Source organism: Lissotriton helveticus, chromosome 7 (assembly GCF_964261635.1).
Source record: "Lissotriton helveticus chromosome 7, aLisHel1.1, whole genome shotgun sequence".
Taxonomy (NCBI): domain Eukaryota; kingdom Metazoa; phylum Chordata; class Amphibia; order Caudata; family Salamandridae; genus Lissotriton; species Lissotriton helveticus.
Genome location: NC_136068.1, coordinates 86,926,393 through 86,949,623, shown reverse-complemented (window position 1 = coordinate 86,949,623; position 23,231 = coordinate 86,926,393). Strand labels below are relative to the sequence as shown.

At 46.2% G+C, this 23,231-nt stretch overlaps 1 protein-coding gene across 1 annotated transcript in view; it reads right to left on the bottom strand.

Annotated features, from left to right (window-relative positions):
* Positions 1-2,204: 2,204 nt before the first annotated feature.
* The window catches only part of CDH26 (cadherin 26), a 317,238-nt gene continuing 296,211 nt past the window's right edge, over positions 2,205-23,231 (bottom strand). Inside the window, exon 18 of the mRNA XM_078651581.1 lies at positions 2,205-3,300. Coding sequence (XP_078507707.1) covers positions 3,112-3,300 — 189 coding nt within the window. The 3' untranslated portion in view covers positions 2,205-3,111. The remainder of the gene's footprint in view (positions 3,301-23,231) is intronic.

Genomic DNA, 23,231 nt, shown 5'->3' with positions numbered 1-23,231 from the left:
AAATAAGTTGTTTGGAGGTAATTACAGCCGCCAAATCTTTTGAGAACCCTCCGTAGGCATGCATTATATTTATTCCTATTATGCAATGAGGACATGGATTAACAAAGAGTATTTGAGAGACAACATATACTGTGAGTCAGATGCAGTAGCACCAGCACCCAGTGGAGTGAAAGACCCACTGCACCCCAACGATGGCTATCTTTCATTGCCCAGGAGTGGGGACAGGTTCCATTTTCCTGTTTGCATTACCACCCATTGTATACTTACTATGCCACTGGAATGTGTATGGAAGCAGTTCACACCTGAGGACCAAATCAGTGAAAGATTACACATAAAAGGATGATGTAACATATGTACATTTAATGTGGTTTATATTTCATCATGCCCCAAAGAATATTAAGCACACAGGCAAACATTGATAAAGAAATGGACTGAAAAGAAATCAGAACTCTGCCTACGCAATCTTTCTCCTAGAATTTAGAGTAAACATCAGCATTTTATGATGGGTGTTTAATATAATTCAAGGAATTTGTTGCACATTTGCAGCATAACGACTAAGTATGCAAATGGGTTCAGTTGGATTCATTGCATCAAAATTTGTCTTATGCAAGAAACTCTGATATTGACTTTGACATTTCCAATGTATGCCCATTACAGCAGCAAAGTTAGATAACATTTTACTACTTTAGGGGAGTTTTAAACCCATGGTCCAATTTGTCTGAAGTATGATTATGTTAAATGGACTGTGTAGGAAAATGGCAAGGAAAAACTCTGTTTGGTGTTCATCTTTATTAGGGGATTGATCTGAGTAAGAATTCTAGTTGTGTTCAGAAAAATTCCCTGTGTCACAGTCTGTTGAAGGAGACATCTGTTACACATTCACCCAGGCATCTTTTAAAGCAATAAGCACTGATCCCTTCCCCCTAATGGAAACCCCTGAACTACTGGACACCAGGGAAGGGCCAGCTCAATGGTGCAGCTCTAGCCTTGTACCTTTAAAACAATTGTGGGGAAGTAGTGTTTGTGGAGCATAGGACCAAGAATCCCACATGGACTTGTCCTAATACCCTTGTGAATTGTGAGGAAGAGATGTGCTCTCCCAACAAATTGACCAATGTGATTCAGTTCTAATTCTCTAGAAATATTAATGCTGAATTGCTGGATTGTAGTGGGATGGATTAGTAACCTGTGGAGTATTGCTTCATCACTGAGTGCTCAGCATGTTCCACTAATCATCATAGCCATTCACAACACACCATTTCCAAAGGAGACATATTGTTATGAAGTGCTTGGACTCCTTGAACTAGGCATTGTTGGGACGGGGTGAGATATTCCCTCGATTTGATTTAGTGATAATTTGCTGAAGAGTCCCCCAAAATGTTGACCTCAGAACCAAGTGCAGTTCCCACTTCTCACAAAACCTCAGGGAAGGAATTCAGAATCACTGCTGCGAGAGATTGGGACAAAAACCATTTCCCTTAAGTGGATCTGCCATTTTCTGCAAGATGGATATCACACTGTCATCATTTGATGCCTGTACTGCAACTGTTACCTCCTTTCCCTAAAATTGTAAAGCGCTCTGATATCCTTCGGGATCATGTTTGCGCTATATAAAACTTTATAAATAAATTTTAAAAAATGGCAGCATCAATTGGTGCAAGGCGTAGAGCAGACCCAGAAGTGATAGAAGTGTTGTGTCAGTGCGCATTGCCATCTTTCATGTTTCTAATATGTCATTTGATATAAGCCACATTTTCTCTATTCTGGGATGGATTATCTAAAAGACCAAGGAAGCCAATCAAAAGGACTGGTACATTTTGAAAAGGGGCTGGGAACAAGAGCGAATATAGCTTACAGGGCATAGGCTGAGGGTGTTATGTCATTTAGTCTGGGTTGTTAAAGTTAGGAATTCAAAAGAAAGTGGTATTTTGTGTATTTGATAAGGTTGGAAGTCAAGTAGGCCCATAGTGTTTCTGTGTTTTGGACGTGAAAAAATAGCAATTTACAAATTTTGCAGAAGACACCGATCATCCAATGGCAAAGGCTGGTCACAAATAAATAAATATTTAAATTCTTATAAAAAATAATCTGAAAAGGTGCAAAATATATTCACATTGTATTGTAGGTTTCTGACAGTGAAATCATGTGCATGAAAGCACCATAAACACAAAAAGTACAAAACATCAATGCTGAACATTTCCAAGTTCCAGTAAAATGTGTTTATTACAAAATGTCATTGCACAGAGAGAAAAACAATACAAAGCATAATGCACGTGCTTCCAGTGTATAAACATACCTTTTATGTGAAGCATTTTTTACATTTTATAAACAAGACCTGTCCCAAAAAGTCCTAATTCTGTTCACAGAGTGGTGTCCCAAATGGTGCGTGCAAAAAAAAATCACAGTTGGCGTCAAGTCCAGAAGTGTCTAGGTAGAAGATGTAACATGAGTGTCCTTCCAGGTACCTAAGCTTTAAACGTCTTTCAAATAATATCCTATTGCCTTCAAAGGAAGATGTCCTTTGAAGAATTACACTTCATGCCATTAAATGGAATAGAAGCAATAGGCCACAAAATTGAGGCAATATTGATGTTGCATTTCTTGATAACAGGCGAGAACCACCTTATTTCAAAGTGCAAAGAAAAAAATGCAATTCAAGGGGATTCCTGAATTTTAAAATTATGCAATGTGATTAAAATAAAGAGGCCCTTCTTCCCAGAGAGGCAGAAAGGACTTGGCATATAGCAGCATTGGTCATCACAGGACCACATGATTGTCCCCATGTATGGAATTAATGCTCAGCAAAATTGCTGAACTACCCTAGTACTTGACAGCCATTCATACCATCAATAAACAACCAATCTGCATAATGTATCACCTGAGAGTGCCATCCCTGCAAAACATATTTACAATGAGATCTTGCCTGGCTCGATACCAGGAACCGGCTTTTTTGCATAGTGTTATATACAACAGTCTAAACACATAAGCATGCTTCACAGCACACGTTTAAGTTGGCTTGCTAGATAGCTCCTGTTGTGTTTTTCTGTTATGTGCACACTGAATTTACAAACGAGAGCACAGCTGTCCCATGGGTGATGCAGGAGACTGTGCTCAATTCCGGCAGATATCCCCAAGAGCAGCAAATTTAGGCCCTAGGTGATCCAAGAAGTTACTGTCCATGTCATCAGGAAATGTGAAGGAGTCGACAGATTCAATTCTTTCCAGTTCTCCTTCATAGGCATAAATGCGAGGCTTGTAGGCGATCAGATCGTCTTCGTAGTCTCTCAGTCCATACAGCCTCTGGTGAGAGAAAGCAAAATAGATGTCACATAAAAGCAACCAATGAAAGTCAGGCAAAACCTCACAGTATCATAGACTGGAGCTCAAGCCGAATGATGCACAATTAGATACCTTCACCAATATTTGATGATCCTCGGGGAAAATAAAGGGCTCAAAACATGTATATACTATGCTAGAAGATTAAAATATTTGCTTAACTGAAAGAAGTTCCATAAAAAAACAATAACTGGCTTCACTTTCAAGTAAAAAGAAATATGTATGTATGGCTTCATTTTCAATATAATCCTTCAAATACCTTTGTCTATGTAGCCATAAGACACTAAAAGGCCGATTATGATGGCGGACGGACCTGAGTCCGTCCACCACCATAGCGTAGGAGGGAACCTCCGCATTGCCTGCGGAGTTCCCTCCTGTGCAATTAGGATGTGACCGCCACCCTGGCGGTCACATCCTCAATCTTTAACATTGCGGCGGGTGCAGCTTCAAGCTGCACCCGCCGCAATGTTAAAAGTGCATGCACGGCATTTGCGTGCACAAAGCAGCAGGCACCGCGCGGTGCCTGCCGCTTTGTCCACGCAAATGCAGGGGGGTACCATAGGTACCCCCCATGTGCACCCCCCACCCCCCCTTCACCCGAAGCATACATTGTACTCCATCATAATATGGATGGCGGTGTCTGATAGACACCGCCAGCCATGTTAATGCTTTTCCGCCGCGGGCGGAATCCGCCCGCGGCGGAAAAGCGGAGGACAGATAGTAAGACCCACCAGCCATCCTAATATGGCGATGGGTCTTTCAAGGCTCCGCAGTGGATTTCCCGCATCCTCCGGGCCGGCGGTGGCTTCCGCCGGCCCGGTGGATGCGGGAAATCCACCATCGTAATAGGCACCTAAGTGAGAGAAGCCCAAAGTTATATACAATTAGGTGATAGATGCTGCATTTTATATTGTGTATTGTATTATGTATGTAATATTGTATGGAAACTTCTCAAAATAAATTATTTTGCTGATCATGATGTTAAAAGGATGACCCTAGCAACAGGGGCAGAAGCATTCACTTGCAATCCTTCTGTGATTAAAAACTTTCAGCCTGATTCATGAAGCGAAATAGCGCCCGCAATGGCTGCGAAAACGCAATTGCTGGTGCAAAACACGGAATCGGCATTCAAGTACGAAATAGCGAATTCGCAAAAAAATAATAGCGATTGAAATAGCGATTACGCTATAATAGTCGCAGACTCCGGGAAGTCGAGCATTAGCGATACGGAAATAGCGACCAACCACGGAATCTGCGAAGTGAATAGCGAAACGCAATATTGTCTCAATCGGCATTCATGAAATAAATACATTAGCGAAAAAGCGCTAATTCGCACGTTTGCGCGGCGCAATTTAAGGACAACTCAAAGCAGGTGGTAACCATAAAAGCCATGATTAAGTAAAATTTGAAAAACTGTTGGCCAATCACCAACAGGTCCAGGCCTGACCAATCACACATAAGGACATTCAGCAGCAGCATTAGGCGTTCCACAATGCCTGGGATGTACATGGTGGTGAGGCGGCGAAGGCTACAGCGAGCAGCACGGAGGAGACGCATGAGGCAGGCAAGGATTTACCGGCAGCGGGTCACCTTGCTGGGCCAAACCAGAGAACAGATTTATGCAAAATACAGGCTGAATGGGGAAATGATCACCTGGCTGATACAAGAACTCGACCCCATCATGCAGCACCCAACAAGGCGAAACAATTCTGTGCCCACACATGTGCAGGTATTGTGCAGCCTGCACCTCCTGGCCTCCAGCAGTTTCCAGGGCATAGTAGCCGCTGCTGGGGGGATATCCCAGCCCACCATGTCACGCTGCCTCCACACTTTTGTTGACGCCATGCTCAGCCAGCTCCACCGCCACATCACATTTCCCACGAGCCAACAGGAATTGGACCTGACAAAACTACAATTTTATAATGTCGCCCATTTTCCCCATGTCCTCGGCTGCATAGACTGTACCCACGTCGCCATCTGCCCACCAGCTGGCACGGAGTATATGTACCGCAACAGGAAGTCCTACCACTCCCTCAACATACAGATGGTCTGCAATGCCAAGACCATCATCACTGACATTGTGGCCCAGTACCCAGGGAGTACCCATGACTCCTTTATCTTCAGGCACAGCGGACTCCACACACGACTGATCAGGGGAGAGTTTGGGGAAGGACACCTACTTGGTAAGTACACTTTGTCGACAATGTCACATTGCTATGAAGTAACTGCGCTGCACAGGCAATCAACATCTGCTCCTCTCATTCAGGTGACAGTGGCTACGCCCTACGGGAATACCTCCTGACCCCTTACCTCAACCCTGCCACACCTCAGCAACGGCGCTACAATGTTGCGCACATCCGGACAAGGAACTGTATTGAAAGGACATTTGGCCTGCTCAAGAGCAGGTTCCGTATACTGCACAAGACAGGTGGGGCCATGTATTACAGTCCTGCAGCGTGCTGCCGCATTGTGGCTGTCTGTGCAATGCTTCATAACATTGCAACCAAGCGCCGGATACCAGTTGACATCTCAGGCAGTAAATCTGAGGGGGACGACCGGCCACCAGCACATGCGCACCATGCACGCGGGGAGAACCCAGCTGAAGGCCACAGACGTCGCAACCACATCACAGCTAACAATTTCTAGCCCACCCCCTTCCCCCACCCCACATATCACAATTGCATGCAAAATGTAATGATTACACAAGGCGAATGTGTGCAGCAAAATAAATGTATTTGTTTGATTCACAAGAAAAAAGGGTCATGGTATCAACTATTTACAAAATACAGTATTCCTGCATACTGCATGTGAAGGTTCATGGCAGGCTTAGCGTCAGCCTGCGCCAGTGTCCCTCACACAATGTCATTGGCGCCTCCGGCGCGTAATGCCCAGGCGCCTGTGAGGCTCTTCCTCATCCTGGGCAGCTGTACCAGGCGTAGCCCTGGTGCTGCGCCTAGGTGGCGGGACCTGCGTGGCAGAGTGGCTGCTCACGCTGGAGGCACCCTCACTCGCATCGTCTCCCCCTACAATGGCCGGTAGCACAGGTGTATGCAGTGCGGTCACGGCGGTGGTCAAGTGCTCCAGCACCCGGGTTATGTCCTCGCAGCACTGGACCAGTTGGTGCTGCTGGGTCAGGGAGCGCCGCGACAGCTGGGTGGTGGCATTTGCTGCCACATAATTTGACCTACTATAGGTCGACAGCCGGCTCAACAGCTGGTGGTGGCGCCTGCTTGCAACACTGCGGTGCTTCACGAGCGCTGCAGTATTGTCCTCCATTGCCGCCGTCATGCGGTCCATGGCCGCCGTCATGCGGTCCATCCGCTCGCCGACTCCCGCCACATTGCGGCCAATTTTATGCAGCTGGAGCTGGATGGCTCCTTGCTGCTGCGACTGGCGCTGGTGTATTCGGAGCATGCGCCGCTCCACGCTCATGCAGGCATGGAGATGCCCATTGCCCCTCCTGCTGTTTGGCCGCTGTGTTGCGGATGTGGCTGGCCCAGATGTGGTTGCACGAGCTGCAGGTGGTGTAGCAGCTGGTGTTGCTGGTGCGGCAGGCACTGGAGGCACATTGGTGGGGTGCCTGGCTCTGGCAGCCGGTTGGCCGGCAGATGTAGGAGCACGTACGGTGGGGGGCCTGGCCTTGGCAGCCGGTGGGCCGGCAGATGTAGCAGCAGGTACGGTGGGGGGCCTGGCCTTGGCAGCCGGTGGGCCGGCAGATGTAGCAGCAGGTACGGTGGGGGGCCTGGCCTTGGCAGCCGGTGGGCCGGCAGATGTAGCAGCAGGTACGGTGGGGGGCCTGGCTGCTGGTGTTGGTGCAGCGGCAGGGGCTGGTGGCTGGGTATCGGGTAGGGATTCCTCCTCCTGGGCCTCCTCATCAATCAGCAGCCTCTCGCTGTCACTGCTCTCATCGCCACCTGTGAGGGTAAGTGGATACTCATTAGGTGCATGTGACTGTCAGACGTGCAGATGTTAAATGCATGCTGGGTGTCATTCCCTGGATGGCTGTGGATTTGCGCACTTTGGAACCTTTCTGGCCGCATTGTGGTACTACTACATTGTGGACATACTACGTCTCCCACAATGCTTCAGGGCATTTCCTGATGCACAACATAGGCATGACTAAGGGCCAATGAGTGAGCCTATTTGGTCAGGGACGGTCATAGGGGACAGGGTCGCAGTCGCATGCCACTTACCTTGGGTGTCTTGGGTGGGGCGGGAGGAGTCCAGAGGGGTCACGCCAACACACGCCTCCCTCTCCAAGGTGTCCTCAACCTGGTCCTCCAGGGGTGTGTTGGGTGGGACAGTCGGTCCGCCACCTCCAGTGCCCGATGCCTCACCAAGGCGCTCCGCCACCCTCTCCTTGGCACGCCCTCGGAGGTCGTACCAGCGCTTCTTCAGCTCCTCCAACGACCTGTCCGCCACGCCCACAGAGTTGACGCTGGAGGCTATCCCCAGCCAGATCCTCCGCTTCTCCTGCTCTGGGACCCTGCTGGAGTTGGCACCAAAGAGCTGGTCGTGGTTGGCCACCACCCCTTCAATCAGGTTCTCCAGCTCCTGCTCGGAGAACTTGAGCTTGCGCTTGCGGCCAGCGCTGTTGCTGGGGCCAGGGACAGGTTCCTCGGACATGGCGGTCGCAATTTCTGCCGTATCGGGAGTCGCTAACGGTGGTTTAGCGTCTGCTTTCCCTCGTGCACACTCGAAGGATAGCGTCACTGTGGTGTTTGGGGATGGGAACTGGCTGCTTCCTGGTTGTGATGTCATCACGGTGCTCGGAATGCGTCTTCCCGTTTTCCAGATCCCGCGAGAATGCGACTCCCATTCCCGATCGCACGGGATTGCGAGTCGCAATCCCGTGCGATCGGGATAGCGAGTCGCAATCCCGTGTGATCGGGATTGCGAGTCGCAATCCCGATCGCAGGTAGCAGGAAATAGCGATTTTTCTGCGTTTTTTGTAGGTCGCTAACGGCTTTAGCGCCCGCGTGCGAGTCGCTATTTTTTCCCCGAAAAGTACATGAATGCCGTTTTGCGTTTCCTCAATAGCGAGTCGCTATTATTCGCTATTAGGGACACGCAAAACGGCCCGTACATGAATCAGGCTGTAAATCCTATGTAATGGAGGAGACTAGCCATGATCCTGTATTACTATACATTCTACTGGTACCTTAGAATCTGTGGGAAGCTGAAGGGCGCAGTTTTCAGATGACCTTGTGTGCATAGAAGCCTGCCATGTGGAGAAGCAATTAGCGTTTGCTCCAGTTAACTAACTTTAGGGTGCTGATGTAGTTCTCAGTGGTTATATATGCAGTTACACCATGTGTGCTGGAACTCAGCAAATGTTCTTTCATTGAACTAGCACAAACAAAAAGACACTTTATGAAATTTAACCCACTGATCTTAGTCTACAGGAGTACATAGCATTGCTATTCTGGCTACCATGCTTTACTTAACTTCTTTGCTAGTCTAGAACTTATTTTCTTTGCTTAGATATTTCAAGGAGCCAGACTGAAGTTCAAACATATTCTCCTGCAGCTCATTCCTGAAAGACTTCATGCTAATAATATAATAATAATAACAAAATTTATAAGAGCGCGAACAGTTACCTCAAGCAGAGGTGTCCCGGCGCTGAGAAAACATCGCGGGGGCAGCCACAAGACCGGCAGGAGTGTTCTCGTCACTAAGGAACTCGGCTGAAGAGCCATGTTTTTAAGGCTTTCCTAAAACTGGACTCCGATTTAATCTGTCTCAGAAAATTGGGCAGCGCGTTCCAGAGCTTGGAGTCCACGGTCCCAAAGGATCTACCTCCAATGCGCGCCCTCTTGAACCTAGGGACGTTCAGAAGGTTCAAATAGTTAGATCTGAGGGGCCTGTTTTGTTTGTAGTTGCGCAAGTGTAGTTTCAAATACTTAGGGCAGTTCCCGTGGAGAGAGCGGAAAGCAAGTGTAAGTGCCTTGAACTCTATTCTACTAGCCACGAGCAGCCAATGAAGTATCTTGATGTGTGGGGAGATGTGGTGCCGGAACGGTACTCTCCTTATCATCCTTGCTGTGGCATTTAGGACCATCTGCAGCCTTTTTATCTGGTAGGCCGGCAGCCCTACATATAGGCTGTTGGTGTAGTCCAACCTTGATGTCACCGTGGCATGTATAACCACCTGGCGGCATTTCTCAGGCAGAAGTTGGATGACTTTACGTAGGCTTTTTAATTTCTTAAAACAGGCCACTGACACCTGCGTGATCTGGGCTGATAGGGAGAGAGCGGTCTCCCATTTCACCCCAAAGCTGCTGGGGTGGGTGGGAGGCCCATTTCCTGTGGCCACCAGAGCTCTGCAGGTGGAGAGCAGATGTTCCCGAAGAATAGTACCTCCGTTTTGCTGGCATTGAACTTCAGATTATTGTTGTTCATCCAACGAGAGATATCGGTTAGGCAGCCCTTAAAGTTTGTTAGGGCTGTGTCTTTATGTTTTTTGAAGGAGAACACCAGCTGGGTGTCGTTGGTGTAGGATTTTGCCTTCACGTCCCAGTTTGCAATAAGGGTGAATAAGGGAGCCAGATAGATATTAAAAAGGAGTGGGATGAGTGCTGAGCCCTGAGGGACAACGCACCAGATCTTTTTACGTTTGGATTTAAGGGTTTGAAGGGCAATTTGCTGTGACCGGTTAGACAGGAAAGACCTTAACCAGCTTAGTGCTGTGCCTCCTATGCCGCACTATTTAAGTTTAGACAATAGTATTGCATTGTCCACCATGTCAAACACGGCGGATAAATCTAGTTGCACCAGCATCACAGATTCCCCAGCGTCCAGGGTGGCTTTGAGGGATTCTGAAACTTCCAGAAGGGCCGTTTCGGTGCTGAAGCCTGGTCTAAAACCGGATTGGGTATCGTGCAGGATACCTGAGTTCTCCACAAACAAGGATAGTTGTCTTTGCACCCACTTCTCCAGCATCTTAGCAGGGGCTGGTAAGAGTGAGATGGGGCGGTAGTTGCTCAGAACTTCTGGCGCTACATTGTGTTTTTTCTTAAGGGGAAGCACCGTAGCGTGTTTCCACGTCTCAGGGAAGATGCCCGTCGCTAGGGAGGAGTTCCATAACTGAACCAGATTATTAGCTAGTAAGGGGGCCGCTATGCTCCACAATTTGAGGGGACAGGGATCTTGAGGGGAGCCTGATTTGCAGCCCAAAATCAGAGACATCCCCTCTGACGGGGTGGTGGAACTAAAATCGCATAGTTCTGCACGGTGGTCATTGTCGCTGGGCTTGTCTGATTTGATAGTAGCATCATTACCCACAAAGGAGTTGTAGATCGTGCGGATTTTATTATCAAAAAAATCGCCGATGTTCTCACAGAGTGAGAGAGAGGCGGGACCTTCCATTTGTGCGGCTTGGGGTTGAAGGAATGTGTCCACTATCTTGAATAGCTCTTTACTTGAGTTCTCTGCTGCCTGAATACAATTTACTATGTGCTCTCTTCTGGCTGATCTTATCATTTTTCTAAGCTCTTTAAGGGCTAAATTGTAAGTGTTTTTTGCGCTCTAATCATAGCTAGTCCTCCACTTGCGTTCAAGATGTTTACATCTGCTCTTAGCCAATTTTAGGGCATTAGAGAACCAGGGGGCTGATGGCGTCGTTCTCCTTGCTTTAATAAGTCGGGGTGGCGCCAGCGAATCTATGGCTGTAGAAATCCATGAATGGAAGGCCGGGCGTCTGTGTTCGGGTCAGTAGTGCAGGGAGGTGTGTTTCTCTTCAGGACTGAATCTAAACTTTCGATAATACGTTTTTTCCAGTTCCTTTCCCTCACCCAGCGATGCCCACGCTGCAGCTTTTCTTTCTGTAGGTCGACCAAAAACCGGATCATATAGTGATACGACCATGTCCGTTGGCTTGGTGTCTCCATAACCAGAGAGGAAAGGTTGGAGAACACAAGGTCCAGGGTGTGGCCTGCAATGTGAGTCAGGAGTTTTACCAACTGCACCAAATTAACACCAGCGAAGGAGGCCTCTAGCTTGATAGCCTGTGTGCAGTTGGGATTATCTCTATGAAGATTAAAATCTCCCAATACCATGTAATTAGTGTAGGACGAAGATTTCTGTGCTATGTAGTTGCATAGATCTAAGATAGCGCTAGCTGAGCAGTCGGGAGGCCTGTAAATTAGTAGCCCAGAGATAGCGGTGGAGGGACCTATCTTTAGGCAGAAATTGAGGCCTTCTATGGTGCCTATTTTGGGAATTATTGAGGTCTCTACTTCCCAGGCCTCTCTGAATATGATCGCTACCCCACCCCCTCTTTTATTGCCCTCCCTGTGTGCACAGCAGATTTTAAACCCTGCGGGGTGGCCACGGTGATAGCTGATAAGTTGTCCTCTTTGAGCCAGGTCTCCGTTAAGAATATAGCATCCCAAGTGCCCTCTTCCAGTAGGAGCCAAATATCTGTTGCATGTTTGACCAGCGATCGACAGTTAATCAGGCCTGCTTTAAAGGTGGTAAGATGTGTGTGGTCTGTGATAGGGCAAAGAGCCCAGTCGTTCATGGCCGGGGACTCCAACCTGATTTCAGGGGTCCACCTACAATGTACACATGAAGTACCATTTGCATCGGAACTGAGGTCGAGGGCTAGGTTACCTGAGCAGGTATTCCTATCAAAGGACAGGAGCTCTTCTCTAGACCAAAGCATGTCTGGCCCTGGCCGCTGCCGGGACGCTGCCGGGCGCAGACGGGCTGGCCTTTGGCGCACCCGCTGCGCGCAGTTCTCCCAGTTATCCCCTGAGCTTCCCGGAAGTGACACATCCGGGAGGAGGAGCTACGTCCCTCCACTCAAGCGGCCCTAAAGACTGTGGTGGACCGGGGATCGCAGCGCTGACAGGCAGATAACAGCTTGTTGTCCATCAATAACAACAAACTTGTCTGTGTCCTAAGCCTATTAACACTTTTTGCCAGTCCATTGGATAAGTAGAAGGTATAATTCAGTTACAAATGTGTTAATTATTCAAATGAGTCATGTGCTATCATATGTCACATAACATCAGTTCTCATTTCTAATAATTAGTGTTTTGTGATTTAAGAAAGCCAATCATTTTGGATAAGGTTGGACGCACCCTAATGTTGGTGAAACAGTCTTTATAGAGACTTTTTCTCAGAAAACAGCTGAAAGAAGGCTTATGGTTACATCTTTTGCAGTATGGATGTTCCACTAACAAAATATGTCATGAATGAGTACCAATATTTACCCTAATTCTTCAATGGATCCTTTCTGAAGGGCCTGGTATATCAAGCACAAAATAAGGACACTAATCTAGAGATAGGCATCAACAAGGTTGATCTAAAAAAGTTTGCCATAGGAAGCTGACAGATGATCACATTAAGCCAACCACACAGTGTTGCAAATGCCGAGATAACACTTACAATGGAATGTCACCACTATTGGTCAATTTATACAGACATAGTAGCCATAGGCACAGGTAGAGCCTTAAATGTAAGATGGCAGAACTGTTGAAATTCACAGACACCTGTATCAATAGCACATGCCATGTGTGGGTACCAAAGGCCATGAGCTCAGCATCCCTATCTCCAAACAAATACAGAGTTCTACATTTAGAGGTATTTCAGGAGTCAGAACCAAGGCACTGTTTTAGCTCCCTTCATTATACAGTGAGTGGCAATAAGCACTCAATAATTCACATAATGATTCCAACTAATCCATCAACCCAGCTACCCCATAATTCTGAAACACACTTTACAAGCAGATGGCAAGCACAGCTCCCCAAAGATATTACCAATTGAGGTCACCAGTTTGTGCTTTCTTCATCTGTAATACATCTGCTCACTGTGCTAACAGCAGGAGGTCAATATATTCTTTGCTTATGTGGGTGAAGCAGATTTTTCACAGTAAGCATAAAAAGGGAGAAGTATCTGTGAATGCTCATTCACTAGGCACATGTTCATGTCTACATTTCGCTCCTAGAAGATATGGGACATCGTTACTTACATTTCGGATACTTACGACAAAGAAATGTACATGGATTTTGCACAGCACTAAAGTTAACACAAACCTGGGTGACCATTCAAGTTTGGAAGTGTCTTCTCTCAACAGTCCTCTCTAAGAGCGGGCAGAGACTGTGGTCTCTGAATCAAATAAAAATTGTAAAGTTGGGGCAGTGCAAGATGGCGGATGCTATTTACAAGCTTTCCTGCACCCGGGGCGCATCCTAATAATAATAATAATCCTAAATCCCGAATACAACACTGCACTTTATACTGAGTGTTACCATCATGTTAGAGTGGATGTTGTCGTCATATCGGCAGAGCAGGCCTCCGGAAGAACAGGTACTTGTAGAGACAATGGTGGCTGCTCTGCCGTAAGGAGCAGCCGGTAACCACGGCCTTGATAGACCTCTCCATATCCCCAACCTGTGGGAACCTACAGACACTCAGGTGTGGAGCACACTTTGTTCCTGTGGTGGTCTTCCCTTTTCTTGGGTGCTGGAGCCCGGGTGAGATGCAAATCATTGCGCAGCGACCCGTGGGTTGAGAGTGGAAGCCTAGGTGTCACTGGAAGTGGTGGGGGGCATTTGCACCTGTGCTTTGAGAAGGCTACACATACAGATTAGCTGGCCCTCCTGGTGGGTCCCCCTCCATCCCCTCCTTGTTGGCGGCCCTGGATCCCGCCTTAGTGGACCCTGTAAAGATGACAGCCCCCACGGCCTGATGAGGCAATGTCAAACCCAGCTGGTGTCAGATCACTCGTGTCGCTCTAAATTGGGAGGTAAGGTGGGTCTGGTGGATAGTTTTTGCCACTCATAACTGTACTCACCCCATAGATAGAGGGGATAGTGGACGTGGACCTGGGTTCTTCAATGGAGAAATACCAAGTAGGGCAAGGTCAACAAGTTTGCCTAGCTCCTCTCGCGGGATGGAGTCCCCAACCGAATCAGGATCTAAACCCGACCATCACTATCAGCTCAGAAGAGGGCAACTGCTCTAGCACCAAAGCCATCCTGCAGGTGATCCATTCCTCCAGACGAACCCTGGAACAAAAATTGGGGAAGTGGGGGCTAATGTAGTACTTTTGTTTCAAGGCCTTCCCAACACAACCGACCATATTGCTGAGGCGGTAAATCACAGAATTTTCATGGGAGACACTGTGAGCGAGCTCCAACAGACGGTCCAGTAGTCCCAGACTTCCACTGTGAAGTGGCGGCCAGGATTGAAGATGCTGAGGGCCGCTCTTACTGGAACGCCCTTCGCTTTTTAGGATTCTCAGAGGGTGTTGATGGGCCCAATCCAGAGAAGATTCTGGTGTCCTGAATTTGTGATTTCCTAATTGAGCAAGGACACCATGCACTCACGCAGTGGCTGCTGCCAGGTGATCTACGCTGATCCACTATGGCCGTTTTTCGAACTATCAAGGTGGAGATATCATTACTTGGACAGATAGAGGACTGGGTGAACTCAAGTATGAATCGTGCGCAGTCCTACCATGACGTATGTCCAGGGCCAGACTGAGACCAGCCACCAGCCCTGGCAGGTTGCTTCTCCACCTTCCCTGGTAACGGGAGGGTAGGTTTTTTTTAGCCGCTAAGCACTGCTCCCGCTTTTCTTCCAGAGGGCCGATTTTGCAGCGCTGTTACGAAATCGGCACCCTGAAAGAAAAGCGGCCCCCTGCGGCCACAAAACCAGCCCCCACCCCTCCAGCCTACCGGGGAAATGCCCGGTGCCCGCTACGGCCAATCCGGCCCTGGGTATGTCTGACATAGGGGATTACGGTGAGGAGGAGTAGGGCAGCCCACAACACCGCAATAAGGTAAGTGTGCTTTTATTTAATTTGATTGTACAATTTAAAAAATATTTTTTGCAGGGGGTGGGAGGCGGGAGGGTTCGGGGCTGAACTCCACTCCGCTGCGAAGTTGGACGTTTTGCAGGAACTTTGCGTTCTCCGTGGAGTATGCAAAATTCCGCAAACTCCGCCCGCAGAGTTAATCCTGATCAAGCTTGGGACTGGGCGAAGGAACGCTTCCCACTTGGACAAGAGGAGACTTGGGCTGACGCTGCAGAGCAGACTACAGAAGACAAGAGGATGAGTGGCAGCCCCGCACAATGCCAGCTCTTCTGCTGGGGCCCTCGAATACAAGGATCTAAACCGAGCCCAGGGCCATGTAGCATCACCTGTGAAGTGACAAACTGTTTTTTTTCTGAAAGAAACGATGCAGGGGGATTCTCTTCTGTCTCAGAGTCGAGAGCAGTTCCATTTAAAGACCCTTGGGAATGGGTGGAGTCACTATGCTTATGAAGCAGATGTCTTACCACCTCAAAGTTGTTTTATAGTTAGTTTATTCCATGGGGTATTTGTTGAAGGTTGGGTGACAGATACTTTTAGGTGGGAGGTGTAGGGTAGAGGGTTGCTGGGTGGGCTACATTTTTCCATATTTCATTTGTTCTAATGGCACACAGCAACACTATGCTAATAACACACTCACACCAAGCTCAGCGCAATTGGGATGAATATCAACACTCATGCACAAATTAAGGTGCTGACCTGGAATGTAAATGGGCTCCTAGATAGGAGTTAAAGGGGGCAGTGATATGCAAAGAGACTCATGTCTGAAATCCTTTTTTCTTTAGAGGAAACTCACCTGCTGGTCACCAAGTGCAGATTCTAGAGAAGACAAGGTTACACCAGAGCTTCAAAAGAGGGTTGAGGAGGGTTGGCGATACTTATTCTTAGGTCCCTCCCACTGGTAATTACAAAGTCTTATACTGACATGGCCACTTTGTGCTGTTGGCAGCTTCAAAGAAGGGATCCATGGGTGTTGGTCAAAGTGTACTCACCGCCTACATTAAAAAGCAGCACATTGCAGGAGCTATCTGCTGAGCTGCTCCAGGTTCCGTGGGATAGGCTGATTTTACAGGGGGACTTTAAAACTGTCCAACAGATCCTTGGACATCGCATCGGCACCCCCAACTGTGGAACACAGGTGCTAGATAGATGCGTCGCCTCTTTGGGCTTTAGATAATGGGTAGCGCATTTAGGGCCAGATGTAGGTAGCCTAATACCGGTCGGTAACGGCCGAAATTACCGAATTTCGGCCGTCACCGACCGGTATTAGGCTTTTCAGATTTAGGAGGCCAAATTGAAAGATTCAGTAATTTACCGAATCGGTAATCTAAGGAATCAGTAAATTACCGAATTCTTAAAATACCGATTTGGTAAATTACCGAATCCTTAATGTAGGGAGCACTCAAATGAGTGCTTTTCCCATTTCAGGATTCGTTATTTACCACCAACAAGTTGGTGGTAAATATCGAAAACCCTAAAAATTTTTGCAATTTATAACAGTGCCATGTGGCAGACATACATGACCTTAGGGCATGTATGTCTGCCACATGTGCACCCATGCACTATTCAGGGGTGCAACAGGGTGTCAAAGTGACACCCTGCCACCCTTGTATGTGTTCCCCCGTTTACTGAATCGGTATTTACCGATTCAGTAATTCCCATTCATTCCTATGGGCCTGATTCGGTAATACTTACCGAATTTTTTCCTACATAGCATTTACCGATTCTAAAATACCGTATCGGTAGAATTCGGTATTTTAGAATCGGTAAATTTGAATTACCTACATCTGGCCCTTAGCACCCTGACAAACTGAGTTTTACACATTTCTCACCTGTCACAAATGTAGCTCCACAATTACCTAATTAATCATGCCATGAATCTGCTTAGTACTAGCTCTTGCATCCGTCCAAGGGGCCTCTCCCACAACGCACTGTCTGAGATGTTCCTTAAAGGCTCACATCGAGGCATTGGGGCCATATGGCACTTATACGCAAGGTGGCTCAGAGAGGAATCCTTACTGTATCTGCTCTGTGATATAAGCATAGACTACTTTGAGGTAAAGTTACCTTCAGTGATGTCCCCAGTGAGCCGGGAGAAAGCCATTAGGTGGTCTGTGGCGGGACATTTTCCACAGTGCACAGGAAAGAAAAATACATGCAACAGGAAATTGTTGCTTAAGAGGTGTCATTTTTTTTAATTTGAAGATGTTTAATGTGCCATTATCTCTACTATCCTTAAACTCCACAAACATCCTGAGCTTTGTGCCTCTTGCAGGCCAAACTCTCTAGTCTTAATATGGAAATCAAGCTCTTAGCTAAAGTTTTAGCCACAAGGCAGGCCAGGGTCATTAAAAAGTTAATCCATGAAGACCAAAATGGAATTCTGTCTTGTATGAGTACTCGTCATTGCTAAAGTAGATTGCAGGTGGACCTTTCCAGTGTGGGCGATTTATAAATCACAGAACCTCTATTATTAATAGATTATCAGTAGGTTTTCAATATTCTCTACTGACTCTTCCTGTTCAAAATACTCTGCAAGATGACCATTGGTCTGAGATTCATAGTGTGGAAGCTAACTTTAGTCAAGTCAAGTCAAAATATATGTTTATTATGACCATAGTCTTTAAACAAATGCAAATAACCGTATCACCGAATAGAATATTCACATAAAATACAATAAAACCTTGTAAAAATGAGTCCCGTACAAAATTCTTACGCACCATTATAAAAATACAAAACACCAATAAAATTACGTTTGCCTTAAAACTTAGGGGCATATTATCAAGGGGCTTTATCTCCGCTTTTTTGGCTTTAAAAGCCAAGAAAGCGGAGATAAAATTATCTCCCTATTACCAAGCTGTCGCTAACACCAGTTAGCGACAGCTAATAGGAGATAGTGACCATCTTGGGCCCCGCTTTGCATGTCAGTGATATTTATCACTAATGACATGCAAAGTGGGCGTGCCAAGATGTTAGCGACTGAAAACAGTCGCTAACATCGCTATCTCCTATTACCAACTTTTGGAGATATTCGCGCTAAGCGCGAATATCTCCAAAAGCTAACACTTGCCCAGGAGCAGTTCTTAGCCATGTTATCCAATGGGAGGTGGATAACATGGCTAAGAGCATTTGCTCGATAATGCATGAATATTGCAGACTTTTCAGTGATATTCATGCATTGCGGCCGTTTTTTATCGCATTTGCGATAAACCTTGCTAATAGCAAGGTTTATCTGCGATAAAAATCGCCGATTTGCGGCGATAATTTTTGTCTCTAAATAAGTTAGAGACAAAAATGATCTCTATTGGTTGGTAATATGCCCCTAAATTTTTCATTTAAAACCCATTCCTTCATTTACTACAGGGTGTATTTTCATTGGTTTAAAATTTCATACAGTACGACAGATTATTCCTGATTTCTTAGTGCACTCAGGGCCACCTTTATATAGTTCCCAAGGGCAATTGCAATATCAATAGTGGGGATTTCAGTTAGTAGGTTGGCCGCCTGCGCCCTTGATTTTATGTCGTGTTTTAGGAACACAGGGCGCAGCCACTGTTTCCGCTGTTCTAATAGTGTCAAACAATCAAGTAAGATATGTAGCAGGTCTCCTTTGGTTCCCAACTTACACCTGCAGCACCCTTGCTGATCTAGCATTTTTGCTTTAAGGTCTCTGTTTATTAGCCAAGGGTTAATCCCAATCCGCAACCTCAGAATCTCTTGCCTATATCCGCGATTGGGTAGGATGTCTAAATAGGGGAACCAGTATTCGTTGGACCAAGCGTTTAGCATATGTGCTACTGATTTCTTCTTCGCTAAATAACCTATATCAAACATTTTGGATACTTCCTTCCCATTTAGCTTCAACTCACACTTGGTACCAAAAATTTGATACGTTTCCTGGTCCACTTCTATCTTTAACCTTTTACAGATCTGCAACAATCTTTCCCTACAGGCCTTTGCCCATTTTAGCTCACTGTTCTGTATTTCTTTCCTACACCAGTGAGCTACTTTTTGCTCTTCTGGATCCTCAAGTCTTTTCCAAAATCTGATTACAGCCATCTGTGTTTGTATCTCCCAAGCCTTTGTGCCTATTTCTGTTCTTATGGCTTGTATCATAGAGGATTGTGGAAGAGATAAGAGACTTTTTATGCATTTCCCTTCCACCGAGTCCCAGGCTCCCTTACCGCTCAAATAAAGGATCTCTGCTCCATACAGGACTTGGGGAGGGATCATTGCCTCAAAGGCTCTAAGCATTGGTCGATGTGACATCTCTCTATAATCCCTATTGAACATTTTTAGACCACATATGGAAGTGTGTGCTTTTGCTTTTTGTGTTTCCAGATGGGCGCTCCAATTTAACGACTTATCGAACCATATGCCTAGGTATCGATACTCATTGACTGTCTCCAATTTGAGCTCGCCTATATACCAACTGAACCTGCTTATCTTTTTCCCAAAACATAAGGTTTTTGTTTTGTCACTATTGATTGTTAGGAATTTGCTAGCGCAGTATGTATTAAAGGCGTTAAGCTTTCTTTGGAGGCCTCTCTCGGTCTGGTCAACTATTACCAGATCGTCTGCGTATAGTAAGCAGGACACCTTGTTTCCATTCATTTTGGGCCTTGCACTACCCTCAACCTCTAGGTGGGCCGGGAGGTCTGACAGAAATATTGAGAAAAGCTGGGGGGCCAACACACAGCCCTGTCTTAATCCATTGGCAATGGGTATTTTTGGGGTCAGAGATCCCATGGTATCCCTGATGACTTGCCCCCAGTTTTCCCTGTGCAGTTCCTTTATTATGGTCAGAAGGTCTTTGGGAATATTGATCTTCATTAGGGTATCCCATAGGCAGGCCCGATCGACTGAATCGAAGGCCGCACGGAAGTCGACGAAACAGCAGCACAACTTGCCGTTTTGTTCCGCCGACTTCTTTGCCATAGCCCATAAAGCAAATCCATGGTCTATTGTGGAGTGGCCTGCTCTAAATCCTCCCTGTTCTGTGGGTACTATTTGACGCTCTTTTACCCATGCGTTCAGTTGGTTCAATACAATTTTTGAAAATACTTTCTCTCCTATGTCGAGGAGGTTTATCAGCCGGTAGTTTTGTGGGGCCTCCATGCTCCCTTTCTTGTGTATTGGCCTAATTATGGCACCCTTCCAAGTAGGAGGCATTACGCCTTCTTTTAGTATTACCTGGAACATCTGGGCCAGAAATCTTGCCCACCATTTTACCTCCGACTTCAGTATTATTGCAGGGAGATTATCTGGTCCTGCCGCACGGGTTAGCTTCAATTCTCTTATTGTAAGCTCTACTTGTTTTTCGTTAAATTTGGATTTTAAATCTTCTGATATTTTTTGCCATATTTTGGTCTCTACATACTCTCTTGGAGCTCTTACCCCGTAAGTTCCCTTATATACTCTTCCCATGCAGCCTCACTCACCACGCAATTTAATTCTCCATCTGTTGTTCCGGATGCTGTCTTTACCAACTTCCAAAATTGTCTTAAGTTTTTTTCCTCGATTGCTTCTAACAGGTCTAACCAGCATTTCTCTTTATATGCCCTTTTTGCGTCCTTTACCATTGATTTGAATTCTTTTTTCAGCTTGTTTATATGTACCTGTCTCCCTTGTGTGAAGTTCTTTTTTTGCCTTCTTTGGGCTGTCCGTATCTCCTTTTTTTTGGTTTGGCACTCTGCAGAAAACCCTTTGCCTCGGTTTGACTGTTTTACCCTATTTTGTTTGTCCCTTTTTAGTTCTATTCTTAGGCACTGGACTACTTCTTCTAGCTTTCCTATGAACCATTCTAAATTTTTCTTATCTAGATTCTCAGGTTCCATTTTCATTTGCATGGCCTTCAGTTTTTCCAGGTATTCTTCCGTTAATCGTGTCGTCACCCGTTTAGGGTACTCGACCTCCTGGGTGATCACTGTTTCTCTATGCAGTTTCCTTCCCCCAGATAATGGTAGGTGAAGAAGGTTATGATCACTCACCTCTTTTTGTTCTATCCTAAACCCCCTAACTTGGGGGAAGTTCCAGGCATGCATGAACATATAGTCGATAGGGCAGTCCTGTAAACCTAATTTAAAGGTCTTCCCTGCTGGGCTGTCTGTCTTTATTCTACCATTGATACAATGGAGACCCCTGCCTCCTAGGGTGTATACTAGTTCTGCGTCGTGTTTCGAGATCTCTCCCATTGGAAAGCTAGCCGGGTTTATTCCGTACACCTCTAACAGTTCACTGTTCCATAGGTCAGCCTTTTTAGGATTTAGTTTGTGGTTGAAGTCCCCCATTATTATTATTATATCTGATGCATAGTTTTCTAATGTACTGTCAACATCCTCTTTAAAGAGCCTCATCTCCTTTTCATATTCTACTCTATTGTTCCACTGCATATATACATTCATTAGTGTCAACATTTTATGTTTCGGTTCCACTATTAGAAGTTCTATTCTACTCGATTGAACCCATTTACATTTCGTTTTCAACGGTGTTACTTCCCTCAGCACTTTTGTTGAAACCAATGTCATCAGACCCCCCGAAGGGTGGCCAAAGTTCTTCTTCGTGGCTGGGCGAGATAGCTGTAGGTATCCCTCAGTGATTGGGGTTTCGTCGCTAGTCCAGGTCTCTTGTAGGCAGGCAATGTCCACTTTATTTATTATTTCCTTTATGTATTCTCGTTTTTGCTCATTGCCTAGCCCATTCACATTCCAGGTTATGAGACCTAGATTATGCGACCCCCCCCGTCCTATTCAACCCCACTCAGACCGCCTTCTTCTTCCTCGTCCTCCGTGTCACTATCGTTGGAATCTCCCACGGGATTACTACATAAAGACCAGTTATCCCATGAGGTGTCATTTCCTGTGTTGTCTATTACTATGTTCAGGCAACTGCGGTTTCCTTCGATTTCTCTATAAAGGTTCACTTGTCTCTTCTGTAGACCGGCGTGCTGTTTTAGGAAGGTGTTGTCTGTAGGGGTTTTTATTTCCTTCTCTGGAATTATCCTTATTCCCTGTTGGTTTATCTCATTGGTGGCTTTCAGGATTGCCCTTTTTACCAGATCTGAATGAAGTGCGATTTTTGTTATTTCCTTTCCATTCCTGTTCTCTATAAAGCCGACTTGCCGAAGGTCGTTTGTACAGATCTCACTCAAACTACAACATTTTGCAAATGCCGTTAAGATCTGTGCCCTATTTAGGGGGTTTGTTTTTCTTACCGACTTTCCCTTCTTCCCTGCTGGTAGCTGATCCAGGTATAACCATTTGTTGTTATCCCTCTCTTGTATTTTCATGTTGGTTTCATGAACGTGGTGGCTGCCATTTGTTCTCCCTGGCTGCCACCCTTTGCTTCTCATGCCGGATGGTGCCTGTGCATGTGGGCTAGCTGTCCTATGGCCATTGGGTGTTATCCTTACTTTCTGCTTCATAGTGCAGGTGGTTGAGGGTTTCTCTTTTGCCTCCTTACTTCTTTGAGTTTTCCTTAATTCTCTCTGGGCCTTTGTTGGTTTATCCTCTGATTGCATGTGACTGTTTGGTATGTAGATCGGGGCTGAAGCGTTTAATCCTGACAGTGCCCCCCCCCCGCCATTTTCTTCCCTTTTCTCTTTCCTGATGGTTTTGGTTCTCTGTTCTTTTCAGCCCTAATCCTTGCAGGGGCCGCTGTATGCCCCCCACGCCTTTTTATCAACATTGGTCTCTTCGAAATGTAAACGTTGTCTGAGGCCTCAGCGGGATCCTTTGTAATAGATTGCTCTGTGGGATGTAGAGTCCCATCGAGGTTTACCACGATTTCCTCTGTTGATTCCTTTTCGGCGTTTTCCTCGATGGGTGGTATTGTAACTATTGGCCTTAACATGCTTGGCATTTGGCTCTTTATCTCCACTAGTTCTTCAAGCTAACTTTAGATAACAATGGTGGCATCCATTTTGTATAATTTGACATTGTGATAATTTAATGATGATGGGAATTATATACAAATATAATAAATGCTTGATAACATGTGACAGTCTTAAATAAGAGTTAGAACGTTGCTTTTAGTAAGCAGCCTGTAACGCGACACATTGCAAGGCTTGCAC